At 40.4% G+C, this 19,441-nt stretch overlaps 1 protein-coding gene across 5 annotated transcripts; it reads left to right on the forward strand.

Annotated features, from left to right (window-relative positions):
• The first annotated feature begins 404 nt into the window (after positions 1-404).
• Positions 405-18,193, forward strand: LOC147140786 (phosphatidylinositol 4-phosphate 5-kinase type-1 gamma-like). 5 transcript variants are annotated; one of them, XM_086042549.1, is made up of 18 exons: positions 471-835; positions 4,367-4,392; positions 4,473-4,562; positions 4,761-4,891; positions 4,982-5,099; positions 6,267-6,419; positions 7,454-7,753; positions 7,863-8,071; positions 8,148-8,231; positions 9,053-9,101; positions 9,247-9,331; positions 9,577-9,756; positions 10,809-10,965; positions 11,195-11,263; positions 11,351-11,870; positions 14,536-14,610; positions 16,816-16,888; positions 16,990-18,192. In XM_086042549.1, exons 1-17 carry the CDS (start codon positions 748-750, stop codon positions 16,873-16,875), a joined length of 2,394 nt encoding a protein of 797 aa, XP_085898675.1. In that variant the 5' UTR covers positions 471-747; the 3' UTR covers positions 16,876-16,888; positions 16,990-18,192. The 5 variants fall into 5 exon arrangements, 4 of the variants coding, with proteins under 4 accessions (XP_085898679.1, XP_085898675.1, XP_085898676.1 ...); XR_015088309.1 differs by lacking the exon at positions 14,536-14,610 and adding an exon at positions 14,137-14,171 and having other exon boundaries at positions 473-835; positions 16,990-18,193; XM_086042551.1 differs by lacking the exon at positions 471-835 and adding an exon at positions 3,651-3,789.
• The last annotated feature ends 1,248 nt before the right edge of the window (positions 18,194-19,441 follow it).

Below are 19,441 nucleotides of genomic sequence, written 5' to 3' on the forward strand. Positions count from 1 at the left end.
TACTTGCGTCTCTAATTAAAAAACTTTGGAAACAAATTGTTTACCCCGTGGTGTTCTGAGGGAGAGGCGCATATGGACTTCATCTGCAAGTAAAGGTATAAGACAAAACGTTTGTAATTAAAATGAGAAATTCAAAAAAATCTAATTAAAGTCTAGATTTTGAACATGCTGAGCATGGATATAATAGTGAGGATAGTTGAGAAAGTTGAGAGTTGCAACAAAAAACACAATTGTCCCTCTTTTAGCTTGCACGTTGCTCGTATACTGAGAAACCTGCCAGTGTAAACTGAAAAATAATTGCTCAAATACCATACCTGAAAAATCTACTGAAGTACAGTAACGAAGTATTTCTATGTTCCTCCAGTGACAAGAACTATACTACAGTGCTAGTGTTGGATAAGAGTAGATGTCACTAATTTCTTTTTAACTCGTCCCGAAGGACATTTATTGGCTCATCTTTAGACTTGAACATTGTGCTTGTATGCGGTTCGTCGTGTTAGCATGAAATGATGACGTCGTGATTAGACTGAAGCTGGGTCTGTAACGTCGCTGCACGAGCATCCGTCGCGAGTCAAGTGACGCGCAGCGGGCAGGCTGAAACGATGACACTTCATTTATCTTGCCGACTACTAGTTCCTTATCATTGAACCACTTCAAATGGCCATTCTCAAAGTTATGTAGGCTGCAGTCCCATGGCGGTAAAGTGACGGTCTTTCTCCGACTGCCGCATCCGGCTCGGCTGCCGTCATGGAGCTGGACCAAGTGACTGCGGAACCTGGACGGAGAAATGAGGAGGAAGCTGGGCTCAGTTTGCATCTGGACCTCGCTGACACAGGTGTGAATTCATCCATTCGATACGTTTGGAAACAATTCCTATCCACCATACATTGCCCCATATACCGTAATGAATTCGCCATTTTGAAGTGCTGCAACGTGTAGTGAGTGCGTTTATCCCCTCTTTGAAAGTGAGGAGCTACAATGCGAAGGGCTATACTTCTGGTTCCGAAATAACCAATTTACCGAAATATTCTTTGGTTGTTTTATTATTATTATTAATTGTATTATTATTATTATTATTGTTGTTATTATTATTGATCTTTTTATTATTATTATTTGTTATTAATGACATTCATCTATGTGAATATACTGATCATGTTTCAATGATTTCTGATTCAATTCACTATTGCTTTTTAGACTTCTCTTAAAAGTTGAGATTTTGCAGTGCACATCATATTCATTACTGTATATTAAGGAGCTCACGGGTTCTCAAACTTTTTACACCATGTAGGCTACCAGCTGAAAAAATGCTTTCAAGTATCAATAAACAATTTTGTCCACTTTATAAAAATCCATATACAATGTATATGTGAATGCGTGCAGAGAGAGTTTGACATTTTTTTTTGGTGTAGGGGGGGATTTATTTGCTGAAAAACTCACCTGACTGTTTTGTGCTCATGCCAAAGCAATAACATCTTGGTGCTGAAGTGAGTTGAGGAGCTTCATTTACACAAAAGCGGTAATTTTCTGCCATCTTGTGGCATATATAGGCAATTGCAATATAAACGTATTAAGGGGGGGTCAATTACTCGCAGCTTTTCACCAATATGTAGTGATTATGGTGTAGGAATATGAGTGAATAGTTCAGAACATAGCCATTATTATTTTAATCTAATTTGTGTTTGTATTCTGTCACCGTTTAACTAGTTTATCGGAAAATATATGAGGTGTACCCCAGGAAATGCTCATTTCGGTTTACTGAAGCTGTTAAAATGAATAATACATTAGATTGTCCAATAAAGGCGTATCACAAGTTCAGTCACCGTCTTCTGTTGCAAAATTAAATGTCCCACAGTGATTTCTCCCTATAAGCTTGTTTAGAATTCTGTCACCAAAGGCTTCAAAGATAAATAATAATAATAATAAAACTGCTGGAGGGTAAAAGATGTAGACAGCCTGGATGTATTGGGTTTGGGTTAACCCTGTTTGTATGGATACAGGAACATGAAACCTGTTCTTGACACCTCCCTAAAGGATAGAATTCCTTAGCCTCTCTTCATCTTTGCATGTCTTTTTTCCTCCTCCCTGCCAGATCTGATAAGTGCCTTACGTAATGCGACACGGAATTCTAACATAAACCGTGCATGCTAATCCCCTGTTGATATCAGCTCCAACAACCGCTGCAGGCATTGAAGCAGAAATAATAACATGGCAGCTTTATGATTCTTAGGTGCAAACATAAATTAAGAGTTACATCAGAGTACTGAATGTGCAGTGTTAATGTAAGCATATCATGCAAAATATAGTGCATGTGATTCGCATAAACATATTGGTACTATATTACGCTTTTTGTGCAGAACGCCAAAATGAATTTAAAAAGTACAGCAACGGTATGTACTGTATTTCCTCCACTGGTACAGAAGACAAGCAACCTCATATGCTGTGACATTCAGGGGCCTGATATTACTGTATGTGATTTTACAATTTCGTAAATGGGTTTAAACGAGAGGGTCAAAACATTCCTTTCACTGTTAGTTTCTCTTTGTGTGTATCTTACACCTCATGACATAAAAATGATTTCTTAACCCTAATCCTCGGTGTGTGTGCATGTGCGCGTGTGCACCTCTGCTCCATCTTAATCCTCATTGTTATGCTTGACAAGCTTAGTCTAAGGATTAATCCGGCAGTTTGGACGTCTGAATGCATCGCTTTAGAAATGTACCTTTCAATAATAGTTCAATTAGGCTCAGATTAGATAGTTCAAGCACAGGCAACATTTCGATTTCTATTTAGTGCAATGTAATTATTGTACTATAAATGTCTTCTCCTGCATGCATTTTTCTATTTCTTTTATTACTATCCAGTGCTTATCTTACAATTTATCAAATATGTATGATATTAATACACTTTTAACTTTATAGGTCTGTCCCCTCAGCTGACATATGTGGTGACATATTAGTTACCTGTTCTATATAGCCGTTATTTATTTATTTATTTATTTATTTTTTTTTCACAATTTTCTTTCCAGACACATTTGTATTAATTTTGCATTCATCACTCGTGAATTCTGGTGTTACATTTGTTGTGTCTCCCTTACCACACCTGACCTGACCAATGATCGGGGGGGGGTTGGGTTGAGGGGTTGGGGGTTTGGGGGTGTGGGGGTTGTTTTTAAGAAGAAGCTATAGGAACTGACTTTTTTCTTTTCTTTGTTTGCGTCTGCGTATCCACCCATGAAAAGTTATTTTTGTTTTGTCAATCTGCTATCAAGCCTCAGCGATGAAGCAACTGAGCAACATCTGCTAGAAACTCTTTACTTCAACATGTTTTAAAAGTTCATTATCCCCACTTTGTACTTAATCTTAACCCTGGCATGGCCTAAAAAGATAAAAGTTTAGCATGGTGATGCAAACAAAGCAGTTTGTTGTACTTCGAAGTAGATTAAACCGTTTAGTTTCCCTTTGTCTTCCTCCATTGCTGCTCTCTTGCCTTCTATTGCCATGCAAGCCAAGTAACAAAAATCCAACTGCTTGTTGACTGGACAGACGTCTCCTAATCCCTGTGTGTGGTTGGTTAGCAATGTGATGTTCAGACGTCAACCAATGGTAGGACGCAGATTAAGGAGGAAGTCAGTCCAGTAGAGTTTTTAACACCTCAGAACCAATGTGGTTCTTGACAGCATAGACATTTTAAGAGTGTCAACTGCTCCGGTGTGATTAGTTTTTCATTGGCATTTAACTGCTCGCTTTTCTGTTTGGGATTATCAAATTTAAACACCAAACTCTTCTGCCGGTGAGTTTAGTAATGATTTGCTCTAAATTAGGTTGTTTAAAATTGTATTTCTACATACCCTGTGTACACGAGAGTAAAGATGATTTTTAACTGATAGGAGTATATTCATTAAAAGTTAATTGTAACCGGATAGGTTGTAAATTCCCTCACAATCTTAATTTTTAATCCTACAAAGACATTTTGGACAATTCTACACTTCCATCTTTACATTGACCTCTGAACTCACAGATATTAATTATCCTGAATAAATGGACAAAATACTAAAAGACACATCAACATTTAGATTTTTTGTTTAAATTCCTCCTGTTGTTGTAGTTAAAATGGAAGCCATAACCCTACATTTCCTCAATTTTGACTTCCTCCAGGTGTTCCAATACATTTTTCCATTTGTCTACTTTTATTGAAGGCAATAGTGGTGCGGTGATATTTGAGGTGGCAAGCAAGTGAATAAATATTGAATTCAATCACTGCTGCGTGTACAAGTCAGGTGTGCACAAATAGAGAATTGCCTGATTCTAATACTTACAAATACCACATTATCATTTGACCTTGTACTTCCCCTTCTGTTTGTGTGTAGATCCAGCCAAAAAAGGTCAAGTCGAGGTGAGTGTTCAAGTTCATCTCTATATGGGGCAATGGTTTTTGTTTACAATTATATGATAAACTGGCATCTTTTGCTCCAGATGCCGTCTCCATTTGGAGCAGGCCAAGCTCACGAGAAGAAGATTGGCCACAGGAGAGTAGATGCCTCCGGAGAGACAACATACAAGAAGGTTGGCTTTGCCTTATCGTCATCTTCATCGTTCTGCTTGTATTCAGTAAAACTATTCATTACACTCTGTGGTTGTTTTCATTTTTATCGTGTGGGATTCTTTCCATGACTCTCAAGTAATGCGGTGCAAGCTCGGCTTCAAGATTCCATCAGATGCCCTCCACCCACATGTGACTGTTGTTTTATCTGCCTCCCCCAGACCGCCTCCTCCGCCTTAAAAGGGGCCATCCAACTGGGCATTGGATATACTGTTGGCAATCTCAGCTCCAAGCCCGAGAGAGATGTGCTCATGCAGGACTTCTATGTTGTAGAAAGCATCTTCTTCCCCAGGTAGCTCTCTACGAACGCTTGTGAACGCGCAGTAAACATGTTAGTGTGCGCAGTGTCTAATCCACTTTCATTTTATACATCCTGTCACAGCGAGGGGAGCAACCTCACGCCAGCCCACCACTTTCCAGACTTCAGGTTTAAAACATATGCCCCCGTGGCTTTCCGCTACTTCAGGGAACTGTTTGGAATCCGACCAGATGACTACCTGGTAATGTTTTTAGTTGAAGTAGAAAAGTTGTACCATTTCAAAAGATGAAATATTTTTATTGTATATTTTTCGTGGCAAACAAAGGACTAATAACTCAGCATTTTCATTATGCATGTTTGTACGCTTCCCTACGCCCCGATTTTTTCTTTTTTTTTTTTATTGAAATTTTTGTATTTACTGGTCCTAACTTTAAAAACCTAAGATGGACCAATACACATTTTGAATTCTTCAATATGTGTATCATCAAATTTACAGCTTAAAAAAAAAAGAACTTTATTTTGATAGTGTTACAAAAAGCAGTTGGCACTGATTAAGTGGAATGGCCCCTATAATATAATATAATGTATAATATAATATAATTATATTGTCGAGGTATCGGATCAGGATTTGGTATCGGACGATCCTTAAAACCAAAGACTGATTGGGACATCCCTAATTTCATGCATCCACTGGATGTGAACTGCTTTACTTTCGATTGGGGAAAAAAGGGAAATGGGGGTGTTCTAAAATGTGTAAGTGAAACATTGCATTTTAATTTGTGTAAAGTATGAAAACAGCATTAAGAATCATTATTGCTTCAAGCATCAATTAACAAGGCTTGAAGTGATCATTAAATCCACTTAAGAGAGCTACACAATTTTCTTTCATGCGCCTGATAGGTTTCAAGATAGCAGTGTAATAGCTCTCACGATATCATGAGTTAAGTATAGTGCAGATTTGTGTGAAGTTCTCTCTGATCGCTTTAGAGTTATCAAATTACACACCCCTAACCATGCGCATTTCCATGCACGATATCCACAGCAACACAAGCTGAGCTGTTTCACGTGCTGTCACACATGCACTTGGCCATGCACATTTGCATACATGTGCAGACACACGCTGCACTTGGCTGCAGTATTTAAGCTCTCACTGACTCCTTTTGCCAGAGGAAGATTAGCAGACTAAAGCTTCCTTTTTTTAAACTCAACCAGGAGCAAGAGACATTTAGTGCACCGATTCTGTCATTTGCATTTGCCGGTTCAGTAAAAGTTGTGTCATGCATCTTTGTATTCACAAGAGTTATGTTAAATCTAGCTGAAACATTTCAAAACAAGATGTCAAGTATATTCTGAAGCCTGCTCGCCTCGGTTTTATGGTATGTTTGTGCTTTTGTGCGCTCCTTTCCAGTTTTCCCTATGTAATGAGCCATTGATTGAGTTGACCAATCCAGGAGCTAGCGGCTCCATTTTTTACGTAACACGCGATGATGAGTTCATCATCAAAACAGTCCAACACAAGGAGGCAGAGTTTCTACAGAAACTGCTTCCTGGCTACTACATGGTAAGTCACAGTCAACACACTCAGTTCAAAGGTTAAAGTCAAAGGTTAGAAAAATTTGCCATTTGTAAGCATATTGTGGTTGCAGTTTTCGTTCTGCCAAGCTGCATCTTGTGTGTTAGACCAGAGCAGAGGGATTGGACCTAGTTAAGTACTCCTTAACAAGCTTAGCACACAGCAGTATATGAGCTAAGACCTTGTGGATATGTCAGGCTGTCCAGCAGGTGCAGGAAACTAGGAATGAAACAAATGAACATGTTAAATGACTAAAACTCAAGCAAAGCAAGCGTGCTTTACAAGACATACGCTACTCAAGAAAAGTTAGTAATATTGAGCTTTCAGGTGAAATTGGATCAGCCTAAAAGACACTCCAATCTTTGTGTGAACTTAATTTGACCTTTTCTAAACTTTTGAATGCACATGTCCAAATGTTCAATCAATGTTTCAGTACTGCTAGTACAGGGATCATAACGGGTGTTTGATCCCTGAATCGACCAATACATCTCCAAGGCGTACTTCCAGTCCCCCTGCTGCAATCTGCCGATGACACTCTAAGCTCAGTAGCAACTTTCGTCTGAGAACAAACCTTGGCTATGGCGATGTACTGTTTGGTCAATTGTCAAAATGTAAACATAATGCTATAGAGGACTGACCAATTGAACGCGCAAATTTATTGTCGATTTGTGCATGTAAATTTTGTTGTGCAGCTCCTTGTTAGAGAACAGCAAGTTGCGCAAAATGTTCTGAAACATCGAAAAGTTGGACATTCAACATTTTTAGAAGGTCAGATCAAGTTCACTTGTTCAGGTTATTGTATTTATTGCACGCATTTTTAGTTCATTCTGAAGCCCAATATCCCCAACTTTTTCCGAGTACTGTATGTCAAGTACACAAAATGTGAAAGTAAAAATAGGATTTAAAAAAAATAAAGTTGCAGAATAGAGTAATTTTTTTAATGTTTCCAATGGCAAAAAAAAACATTTTTTAAAATCTAACCCCACCCGCCTGTCTTTATTCTCTACCCTGCCCTTTCACAGAACTTGAACCAGAATCCTCGGACATTGCTGCCGAAGTTCTTTGGTCTCTATTGTGTCCAGTGCGGGGGTAAAAACATCCGAGTTGTTGTGATGAACAATATTCTACCGCGCTCTGTACGCATGCACCTTAAATTTGACTTGAAAGGCTCCACTTACAAGCGGCGAGCGTCTAAAAAAGAGCGGGAGAAAACAAGACCCACTTTTAAAGATCTGGACTTCCTCAGTGATGTTCCCGAGGGCCTCAGTCTGGACCAGGACACTTACATTGCTCTGATCAAAACCCTGCAAAGAGACTGTCTGGTAAGAGAAAGAGTTGGAAGTGTGCATCCTTCCTAATTACTGTATCAGCAAGTAAGCAAAATTATAATAATAGGAACAGTCAAAAACACAGGTAACTTCTTCTTGTCAGGTGCTGGAGAGTTTTAAGATAATGGACTACAGTTTGCTCCTTGGGGTCCATAACAAGACACAAGCACAGCGAGAGCGTCAGTCACAGGGTTCGCCAGCAGGTGGCGTGGATGAAATGCGGCCTGCTGCTCAGAAAGCTCTGTACTCCACTGCAATTGAGTCTATACAGGGAGGGTCCACATGCAGGGAAACCTTAGACCATGATGACACGTAAGTCTCACAAGATGCTTGTCTGCGCACAAACACAGACACACACACACAATGGTAACTTCTCCCTCTGTTGCAGAATGGGTGGTATTCCAGCTGTGGGAGTCAAAGGAGAGCACCTCCTCCTGTTCATCGGTATCATCGACATTCTGCAGTCCTATCGGTATAAGTCCCGCATTTTAATGATTCATTTACTATTGATGCCAAAAGACAGTCACTTTGAGACACTGTGAGAATTTTAACAGCTTTCCAGCACATTGTGTTTTAGAGGTCAGCCATTTTGGAAATCCCTTGACTCTTTATAAACAACTAAATCAATGTAAGGTTTAAGTACCTTTTTTGGGGGAGTACAATGAACCCCTGCCTATTTACCTTTTTGCATTTTTTTCTATGTAACTTATCTTCAACTATTTGCTGAAAAAAAACACCTGTTCATGTTTTTGTACTCTTTCTGTAATGCCCTAAGATGCCAAAAGATGGTGCCAATGCATAGGCTAAATAGGCAAGCAGTAAATGGTATGTGATCTCTTGCCTGATAAGACAAGCTAAGTTAAGCCTGGGTTGTTATTGGAAGTTACAGAGAGTCTTTCTGGTCTCAGTTTTTGTGTGTTTCCTGAAAAGCCCTAAGATGCCGCATGATGGTACCAAACCTCTATTATGAAAGTAGTACAGTAATTGGTCCAAGGAATTAGCTCTGGGAGGAGCTAGGTTTAACCTATGTTGTTAGTGGAAATTATGGCGAGTCTATGCCACATCTGCGGATACAAGCACATTTCTGTTATCACTGCATGCCTACTTTGCACATTATAAATAGATGAGAGCAATCCAAAGATGTGGAAGGCCAAAGAAATCTAGCTATGTACAACCTGGATTTAAGTCTAAAGTGTGGCTTTTAGCACTTATAAATCGATTGTTCTTATAAGTTAGCAGTTAAGTCGTTGGATAAGTCAAGTAGTTGACCTAAATAATTCAATTATCTTACAGCTTTATTAAGAAATTGGAGCACTCCTGGAAGTCTCTCATCCACGATGGCGTGAGTAGATTTCCCTCGCATACAGCACTCAAACAAATCAAGCTGATAAAACTGCAACTGCCTCATTTATTTTAGTGTGTCTTTTATGCGGTACACATAAAACACCGCACTGATATCAGTCATTTATGTTCCCAACGACCCTCAGGACACAGTGTCCGTTCACAGGCCGGGATTCTACGCTGAGCGCTTCTACAAATTTTGCAGCGGCGTTGTCTTCAGGAAGAGTTGCTGTGAGTTTGACAATGAGCATGAGACATGTACTGCCACATCATTAGACAAACCTGCGCAAATAATTCAAATGGTTCAATTGAGCTTTAATAACTGAGAGTTGTTGATAAAGTCCTTGTATTTTGATCACCTTATATTGTGATGGTGTACCTAATGTCGTGGCCAATGATTACTGTGTAATCCAATCATCTTTATTCCTTGGCATGATAAGATCTACAGTATACCCGCACATCCTTTCCTTCCACAGCACTGAGACCATCTCCTTCTAAAAGGGGGCGAGGAACTCTCTCCATGTTGAAATCCAGCGCTGGTGCATCTGGGTCGGCCGGCGGCCAGCGTCCCTCGCAGAGTGATGAGAGGCAGGAAAACCTGGACAACCTGGAGAGCCTGCGAGGTCCTCACAGCTTCCTCGTGCTGGAGGACAATGGTAGGGACTCATTCAACTTGTTGTTAAAAGTTTTCTGTCCAGAAATCATTTGCAAACTCATATAGATCATAGCGCTCATATACTGTAGATCCAACAATAACCTCTGAGCAACTTGACAGCCATCACAAGTAATACAACTGAAAAGATGAAGGGCTGTTTTTTTCTGTTTTGTATTTGCATTGCAAGTTCTTTTGAACTTTGGCACACTATTAACTTAAATCGTCTCCACTTGAGTGTTCCATTTTCTGTTTAAATGGGATAAAGTCAACCCTTATTGATCCTCTGGAGAAAGAACAGCTCAGCAGCAGAGCAGCAGCAGTGCCAACAAAATAAAGTACAAGCAAAAGTTTCCCAAACAAGAAGTGCACTTTTTCGAGTATGCTTATATCCAGAGGTGGGCATTTTACTCAAAATTGAGCGTCCGTTATTCATCATCCGTCCGCAGCGTGAGAACCGTTCCGTCGTCCATCATTCGCCTTTTTTTCCAGGGGGGAAAAAAATAGCACCCGTCTATAAGCCGGTCCGCCTCCAATTTTAAACGAGCGTCCGTCGGCGAGTCCGACTAAATTTTCACTAGCACCCCCAATCCCCCGTGTTCATAACTAAACGTTAATAAATTCCCCCTTCTCATTTCTGTAACAAGAATCCATGCTTGGTGGGCACAGTGGAACATTGCAAGCTTTCCTAGTTTTACCGCTGTGTATAAATTCCCCTGAATTCCAGAGCTGTCAGCAGTGCTGCAATCTCTCCAAGAATCTAAGCCGGAGAAATGAAAGACTGCCCTGCGTTTGTGTCCCTCTGCTAAGATGGGCCAAAATGACCCGTCAGTGGATTGAATTCTCTTTGCAAAGTCTTGACCGACATTGCACTTTTAGTATTTGTGAGCCAAAAACTGAACAAGGATTGTTGCTTAAACATTTTCGCTGAGATACCTTTTAGACGTTAACCTCTCCAGTAGTTAAATGTAGCATGGAGGCTCTGTTTATTAGCCTATCATTATCATATCCTCTTCTCATTATAATATGTGTATACGTTTCTTGCTTGCCAACTAGGGAGAGAGCCGCCCTGCACGCCACCTTCCTTTGAAGACGCCACCACTGCATCAATCGCCACCACACTCTCCTCTAACAACTCCTTACCCACCACCCCCTTCGATACACCCGAGCACCCACGCTACAGGAAACAAATGCTCTCACCCAGTGTGGCCAAGTGAGGAAAAAAAGAACATTTAAAACTCATTCACTGCCAGAGACATATTGATATGTCTTCACAGTCCAGACGTTCAATCCCAGGAACGTCATTGTATTTTTTTTTCAATTTTTTTTTCAAATGTTAGGGTATAAGAGGTTCTGAAAATGTCTGGCAGTGAATGAGTTAAAGATGAGCAATATCTCGTCAGTAATATTATGGTACTACATGCCACGTTGTATAATTTCAGGTCTCACAAAGAGGTTGTCGAAGTTCATGAGAAGAAGCAGGAGACCATAACAGTAGAAGTTGAGCTCAGGTACACGCACACATAGTTTGGTGTGTGAAGCTGTCTATTAGTAAAACAATATATATATATATATATATATGTTCTTGTTCCTTCCAGTAAAATTCCATCCAGCACTGAGCTCACACAGAGGACCGAAGCAACCTCGCCAGCTGACAATCAGCCCAGCTTCATTCGTCCATCCAATCCTCCTCCTTTCAATCCCTCATCTGCACATTACTCGTCAACCCTCCCTCCCACCTTCCTGTCCTCCACCGCCGCTGCTCAATCAGCTTGCCAGTCCTCCTCCACACTTTGCTCTTCCATCCGCCCCTCTACCAAACCACTCACCTCTCCTTCCTCCCCCCTCACGCACACGGTCCCTCACGCGGTCACGCAACCCACACGTTCCACTTCAGTGAACCCTTCGGCCCCAAATGCAACCACACTCCAGCCGTCCTCAGCGTTTACCCCCATCTGTCCCGCATCCCCTCACTCCTCCGTGCAAAGTTCCTCTCCCCATCTCTCTGCAGACAAGCCAGTGAGCACTCCCGTGCCACAAGACTCGTGCAATCAGCTGTCTGTCTCTAGTAGCCACAACTCACTGGATGGGGAGGTGCAGGTTTCTGATATCTACTTTGTGAGTCCTCATCCTCATTCTTTTTTGGGGGGTGGGGTTTATGTTTTCAACATAGGCACGTAGTTCCTTTAAAGGGGAAGACAAGTCAAAACATTTCTTTCCAGTAATATGTTCTATGGGCCGCCACTATTTTTAACAAGGGATTCGGATTAATATTGCGTTTGTGGAATATGAATTAAGATGATAAATCCACCACCAGTCAATCCATCTCAGGGGGCGGTCTTTTTGCCTTGTACTGGCACTTGCTGTAGACTGAAAATGACATCACAGTGCCGAAGGGCTCAGCTTGCGAACGTCACATGACCAAACCTAGAAAACATATGAGCCGTGACGGTCGTTACCTGAGCCCTTAGCACGTCCGCCTCACAGTTCAGAGGTCGTGGGTTCGATCCTGGCTCCGGCCTCCCTGTGTGGGGTTTGCATCTTCTCCCCGTGCCTGCGTGGGTTTTCTCCGGGTACTCCGGTTTCCTCCCACATTCCAAAAACATGTTGATTGGACACTCTAAATTGCCCCTAGGTGTGATTGTGAGTGCGGATGTTTGTCTGTGTGTGCCCTGCGATTGGCTGGCAGCCAATTCGGGGTGTCCCCCGCCTACTGCCCCAAGACAGCTGAGATAGGCTCCAGCACGCCCCGCGACCCTTGTGAGGATGAGCGATATCGATAATGGATAGATGGATAAGAACACTGATTGTAAATGGCTTAAATGTCATTACATTTGCCTTGCTGTTCCTTTTTGTTTTAATGTTGTAAGGTTTAATGTTTTCAGTTTTTTTCCCCTCTCTCTACTGGTCTTTCTACGGACTTATTGCACAAACACAAACGTTTCATCTCCCATCCCCCCTTTTTAAGTTTCCTGTTTATCGTTAATCGCCTACAAAATGGGCGGATAGATGGACTGGTCCGTCACATAGGCAGTATTTATGAATAAAATACTATGTTCAGACTAATGGGGGTGCACAGAACATGTAATTGTTAAGACATTTTTTTGACCTGACTTCCCCTTTAAAAGTTGGGGGAAAGCGAAACTAGAAGAGATCATCTTGATTAGCAGTTCCAACCTTTTTTGCACCATAGAATGGTTTCACGTCAAGCAAATATTTTGATGGACTGGCATAGTAACGTATAAAAACAAATGCATAAAAAAACAACTCAGTATGAGTTTTTGTAATTGTTGGGAGCGATTGGTTCTATTCAACGAATTGGTCCCTTCCTGGTTTAATGGGAGACAATGACACTAGCAGTATATTACTTATTCCCAGTGGACGTCATAATTTTATTTTGGTTGATGGCATTGCAAAAAAATCTCACTTCACAATGATAGGATGTTGAAAATGGAAGCAGTGTTTTTGGGCACTCTTGAGATCAGGGGGTCACCAACATGGCCATGGGCATACTCAAAAAATAGCTCACCTGTGAGAGCCTCATTTTTTTGTGTTGCTATTTTTTTTTTTTTAAGTATACAGTACATATATTTTTAAAAATGTACATTGGTATGAATTTGGAAATGGCAATATTTTAAAAAGAAAAAAAATAGCATAGTTTAATGGGCAGTGCTGTAGCACATGACCAAGCCATGGTGTTTGTAGAGACAAGCTCGCGGGTGAAACGAAGATGAGATTTACCCCCAAATACAATGAGAAAATGTGTTATTTTAGAAGTGTTTTTGAAAGTGGTAGGCCTTTGCATAAGCAGTACCCAAGAAGTAGCGCTCATTTTCAAAGAGGCTGGTGACCTCCGCTTTAGAAATTCTGCCTTGTTGATTTTAATCCTAGCTTGTCTTTTAATGTTGGTTTCCCTGTGCCGAAGCGGTTTTGAAGGCTTCATTGCGTCATTTGTGCCTTTGGCCATATATTACGCAGAGCGTGCTTGCTGCGTGAGAATCACATGTAGCAATAAACACGTGTCCTAAGTAGGACTGCTGCTATGTCTCTTAAATACAGCTTTTTTTCCCCCCTCTGAAGCTGTTGGCTCTTCTTGTTTTGTCTCATCATTTGGCCTTTTTCCAAAAGATGTTTGTTTTTTTACTGACGTTTGCTAGCTGGTGGGAATATTTTTTGTTGCTACTGTTTCTCATGACTGAGATGAGTAGTTTAAAATGTATACAGCGGCATATGCGGACACACATCAAATTTAAATAAATCAAATTTTAGTTCTCGGTTTTCATTCGTTTTGTCCACTGTTATTTTCAGTGGTCCACTGCAGCAAGTGAATGAAAATTATCTTTGCTTCCTGTGTTTTGCTTTGCTCTGCTGGGTCTCTTTGCAGTGGCTCAGTCAGGACAGCGTTATAGAGTTATGAAGGTGAGAAGGAAGGAGGGCTTGCGTTACGGTGTGCACGCACTTAAGGGAGTTTCTCAAGCATGAGGCTGCCATTGCCAGCGGTTGTCGTTTTGAATGCATCAGCAAAAAAACAAAAAAAAAAACTCTTTCCTTCTTTGCGTATGATGTTTCTATCTGTCAAGCTGCATTCATATGCCCGGTCAGTGTCTTGCAAAGCTCACCAATTGTACAGTTCATTTTAATTTCAGTTCATGTTTTTTTATTTTTTTTATTATAAAGCTACTTCGATCATCTCATGTTTCTGTCTGTATGTGTGTGTGTGTGTGTGTGTGCTTGTCTGCGTGTGCGTGCGTGTGTGTGAATCCATCCGGCATCCGTCCATCAGTATGCAAATGGCAGATATTGGGTGTACTCTCCTGTTCTTGGTCGTCGTAAGCTAAACTCGAGCTCGAGTTACGCTGTAAGTCACCAGCATGGTAGTTTGAGTCATTTGACATACTGGACTGACCATACGTAGCAGCGCACCGCTGTAGGAAAGAAACTCTTGGACCTGTGGCTCTTCAGAAGTTTTCTTGTAAAATGTTGAAATATATGTCAAGTACCTCTGATTGAGTGAATGCTGAGAGACAATCATTGAAAAAAAATATTTTATGCTGCAACAATTAATTGAATAATTCAAATACGAAAAAGGTTCAAACAAAATCTCCGCCTCAAAGCTTCACCGAGATATTTAAAGTCGTACACACTCAGAGTCACAGATAACGCAGTTGAATGTGAGGATGTTATCCCCAAGTGGAGGAAAAAAACAGCTGTACCACACATGCATCTTATCGTGTTTAACAATGAAAAATCCATTTTTCCTCTGTGTGTTTATAGTAAACAATCATTTTTTTCCCCAAAGTAACAAACTTAACTCTTTTGAGGGAGTCCAGTCAGAAGACCATTACAATAATCAAGTATACTGGAGATACTGTCCTGGTCTGCTTGGAGCATGCATCCCTTCAATCTGGATATACTTTTCAGATGCTACAGTGCTATTTTAATGATCCGAATCAATCAGCATCCCAAGGTTTCTGACTTAGTCTTTGACTTTTAAAGACAGGGACTTCAACTGTTTACGAACAGCAATCCTCTTTCATCTGTTGCCAAAAGCAATAACCGTAGTTTTGTTTTTGCTTTAGTTGAAGGAAATTTTGATCATCCAGTTTTAACAGAAACCTCCAGCCGCTGTCGCTTTCTTCAGGCGTAAAAAGCATTACTGAGGATGTGGCATTCAATAATCTTCAGCAAAACCTAGGCTGATCTTAAAACGCTTCCTGTTTTCACTATTCTTCTTTCAAATTCAGTGTCAAGAACTATAGTGTGCTGCCATCTAGTGGCTAACAGTGGAATTACAAAAAAAATGGAAAGCAGAACAAAATAGAGTTCTAAATTGTCCCCAAAAAATACATGGGAAATTGCAGGACCGCAAACATGCAACCCGCAATGGAGGAGAGTTTACTGTATTGAAATTTCGGTGGGATGAAAGTCAAAGTTATGGAGAGAAAGGCACCAATGCAACAACGACATCAGCATCCCACTGGTGGTGATGTACTAAAAAACGTCATGGTTTTCAGGTCTTTTCAATACTAAGCATTTTAGCTTAGCAAGAATATCTCTCAGGATTTGCATAAACAGTTGTGAATGAACTGTAAATGCTATCTAAAGTCTTAAAAAAGGCAGCTTCTGAAGGGTCATCATTTGTCTTTTTGCGATCTTGTATTATGATGCAACATTTCAGTTGTGCTGCCGGGTGAAGAGCTTTAGATTGTGTTTGTATTGGCTTCTTTAGGGATGTAGTGGCTTTTAGCATGTCTGAGTTTACAAAGCTCATTAGTGAAAATTGAATCTTCTGCACCAAAGTGAGCAGTCACGTCAGAATTAAAGCTGCACATCTTACTGTACATCCCATGAAAACTTGGCTTCATTTTATCATAGTCATATCGTAATCATTCACAAATCTACTGTAATAAAGGTGAATTCCGTAAGGAAAAATTGATTGTGAGGTGACCATTTAAAAAAAACTTTGCAGCTTTAAATCAAACTGTGACGAGGACTATCTCTGCTTTTTAAAGGGACAATGTGTGGAATGTTTAGATTTTTCAATGATCATTCATTTTAAAATTCCACAATTTCATTTGAACAATATGCAAAAAAAATATGCTCTATCACATCAACGTAATTATTTTTATCTAATCGTAGGTGAAGTCATCTATATTACATAGGACCTGCTTCCCCGACAGGAAGCCATCTTTGTGCTACGGATACTCGAAGGAGACAAACTTAGCAAACGTAGTTCCTCCACATCATGACTACTGCATGTGTAAAGAATGCAATACACTTACGTCATGACTTGATTGAACACTAGAATTCGTTTACGATAACATTTTGCTTGCACCTCTGCTGAAGAAACTTGGTAAGCTTGCAATGTGTAGTCTCTCGGAGACACCTTTGTGCGTGCACTTCCATCTTATATGGTTGCATTCTATTAGTTGACCAATAGATGGCACTGAATTCTACACATTGTCCTTTGAGGGTTTTCTTCATCTTCTCATTTCCTGCATCACTCTCCTCCTTTCCCTTTCCCTTTTTGCTGCTTTCTGCTGGCCAAATTTGGTAACATCAGACTCAGGAGGACCAGCGCTGTATGCATTCTCCTCACTCCAGCTCAGAAGATGACTCATGAGGAATGTGACACGGTAAGTGTATGTTTTATTTTACTTTATTGCGGTCTTATCCCGTTGTGAGCATCTCTCATGATTTCCCGATTATTGCCTCATGTACTCTATTTGTCTTTCAGTTGCTCAGAGGGGAGGCAGCAGGAAGAGTACAAGGAGCGCAAGCTGGTTGGTTTTACGAAACCTTCTAGACAAGATGCCGATGTAATGATACAGTACTCTGCTTTGATGCCCAGTGCTGAGGTTGTACGAGGACTTCTGCAACTGTGAAACAGATGGACAGAACAAGCTCACCTTAAAAGCATTTAGATCATGTACTAATCATACATTATATATATATATACATATATATATATATATATATATATATATATATATATATGTAAAATATGTTAAAAAAAAATATGCAAGTATTTTGGACAATTTACATGTGCACTGTGAATGGTGTAAAATATGTTGAGCATTGATGGCACTGAGCCAGCAATGGCTATGCAATATCGACACATTGTTTGTGTGTTTATTTTTAGCAACATGAACATCCAGGATGTATCAGTTATTTATTGCACTTTATGAATGCACTTTTAAAAAAATATACATTTTCAATCTACATTTATTGTATTGATTGTTATTTTGTCATAATTGTTATAGACCGATATTGTCTTGTGCTCTATGGAGGCACACACTGTCTATTGGTACACTGTTCAACATGCCTTATTGACTAACAAAAAAAAAAAGGTCACATTTAGATCTACAATAAAGTATGTGGGAAGTTTACATTCTAAGATATTTCCAGTTTTGAATGGAAGAATAATAGGAACCATGATAGAGCATCCTTGTTTTCAGGTTTCATGAAAAAAATAATCGTATCAAATGGCATGTTATTTAACTGTACATAAAATCTCTGCTGTAGCACATTCGTGTAAGTCAATGTATGCCGCCATACCTAAAATAACATTATGAAACTTAGTCAAACATTGTATATAAATTAAGTACTATAAAAACACTGAGCCTGTTCAAGGTGAATTCATTAACTTTCCTTACAAAAGCTGAAAAAAATACTCATGAGGTAGTGTGCATGTGCAGTACTGTACGGCTATGCTTAATTTTTTATTCCTGCCTATTTGTCAAAGTGTACATATTTATTGGTCAGTCACTTATTAGCATGTTGACTATGAGAAACGGGATGTGAGTGAATATACTGAATAAAGAGCATGCAAATGTACAAGACTCATTGTTTTGTAACAAACGAGCACAAAGAAACACATTAATGTAGTATCAATATATCTATCTATCTTGAATATATCTATCTTGATGTATGTGTGTATATATGGTATATATATACATAAAGAAGTATTGCTGATGGAATCGCTCAACGCTTATCAACTCCCATCCCAAACCAAAGATAAGCACTATAGAAAACTGAAAGTTGTACTGTATACATTGCATGATTAGTTGAGTAAGATGTTGAGGCTGTGTTTCTGCTTTTTATGATGTGATGATGGTAAAGAAGAATTACAACTTGCCGGCTTGCGCACCTGTTTTGAAAATGGGCCGTCACAAAGCTGAACTTTGATCCGCGGGAACCACATATAAATGCGTTTGTTCTTTCAAAGGCGGGAGAGGCAGGGACACCTCAACACATGGAGAGTGTGCGTGCGTGCGTGTTTGAGATAGAGTGAGAGGACGCAAAGGGCGAGAGCAGGCAGGCTCAGATAAAGGGTACGTTTCTAAATGTTTGAGTTGGAGAATGCCTTGCTTCACCTCTCACAGCCCACTCAGGTTTTTGGGAGCGCTCACTCTCTTTGCCTCCTTTTCAGTCATCTCCAGCTATTCTCAGAGAGTCGGAAGATAACTTGGCGTGAACCTGCAGTCGGTGGCTCTCTGATGTGATCTTCCACTTGTGTGCGTTCACATTTTGTTTGGCAAAGTTGTGCAAGAATCGTGCTTGCATATCACTGCAGAATCAACCTCCCCCTCCCTCCTCCTGAATCTCACTCGGGGGAAAACGTCTCTTTCAAGTTGCAAACAGATGTGTGTGTCTTAACGTAGAGAAGGTAAGCCATGACCTCTTTCTCACACACACGCACACCCCCCCCCCCACACACACACACACGAATACTCCTCAAAAGTCTGCCAATGTCTTACGGCACTGTTTATCTCTGGCAGTACGAAGAAAACAACGCCATCGATTTCTAATCCTAATCCCCCTCTACTGGCCCGCTGCTATTGATCATCTATCCATCCATTAATGAGATGGAGGAAAATAGGAGTGAAGGGCTGATGAAGGACAAAGCGAACATGGCGGTGTGTGCCTTGTGTTTTGTCGCCAGCCAAGAGCGCCCCTGTCACTTCGGCTCACAGCGCCACAGAAAATACGTGCGGGCCTGAATTTTGGATGAGGATTAGCAAACACAGCTGAACCGCTTTGCCTAAATATTGAACGTCCATGATATGGATGAATGCTCTATACATATAGAGGTACACTTATGTACACGCGTACAGACACACGCACACACACAGAGGATTCAATTTCAGGTCCAAACAACAGTGACGGTATGTTCTGTGATAATGAGC

This window comes from Filicampus tigris, chromosome 10 (assembly GCF_054856515.1).
Source record: "Filicampus tigris isolate MCC_2025a chromosome 10, RoL_Ftig_1.0, whole genome shotgun sequence".
NCBI classification, from domain to species: Eukaryota; Metazoa; Chordata; class Actinopteri; order Syngnathiformes; family Syngnathidae; genus Filicampus; species Filicampus tigris.

Excerpts from the sequence above, each read along its gene's own strand:
- LOC147140786 (XM_086042549.1), top strand. The coding sequence starts at position 748 with ATGGAGCTGGACCAAGTGACTGCGGAACCTGGACGGAGAAATGAGGAG. Across the intron at positions 4,563-4,760 it reads GAGAGACAACATACAAGAAG|ACCGCCTCCTCCGCCTTAAA; the intron begins GTTGGCTTTGCC and ends TGCCTCCCCCAG. Across the intron at positions 14,611-16,815 it reads ACTCGAGCTCGAGTTACGCT|ACTCAGGAGGACCAGCGCTG; the intron begins GTAAGTCACCAG and ends TGGTAACATCAG.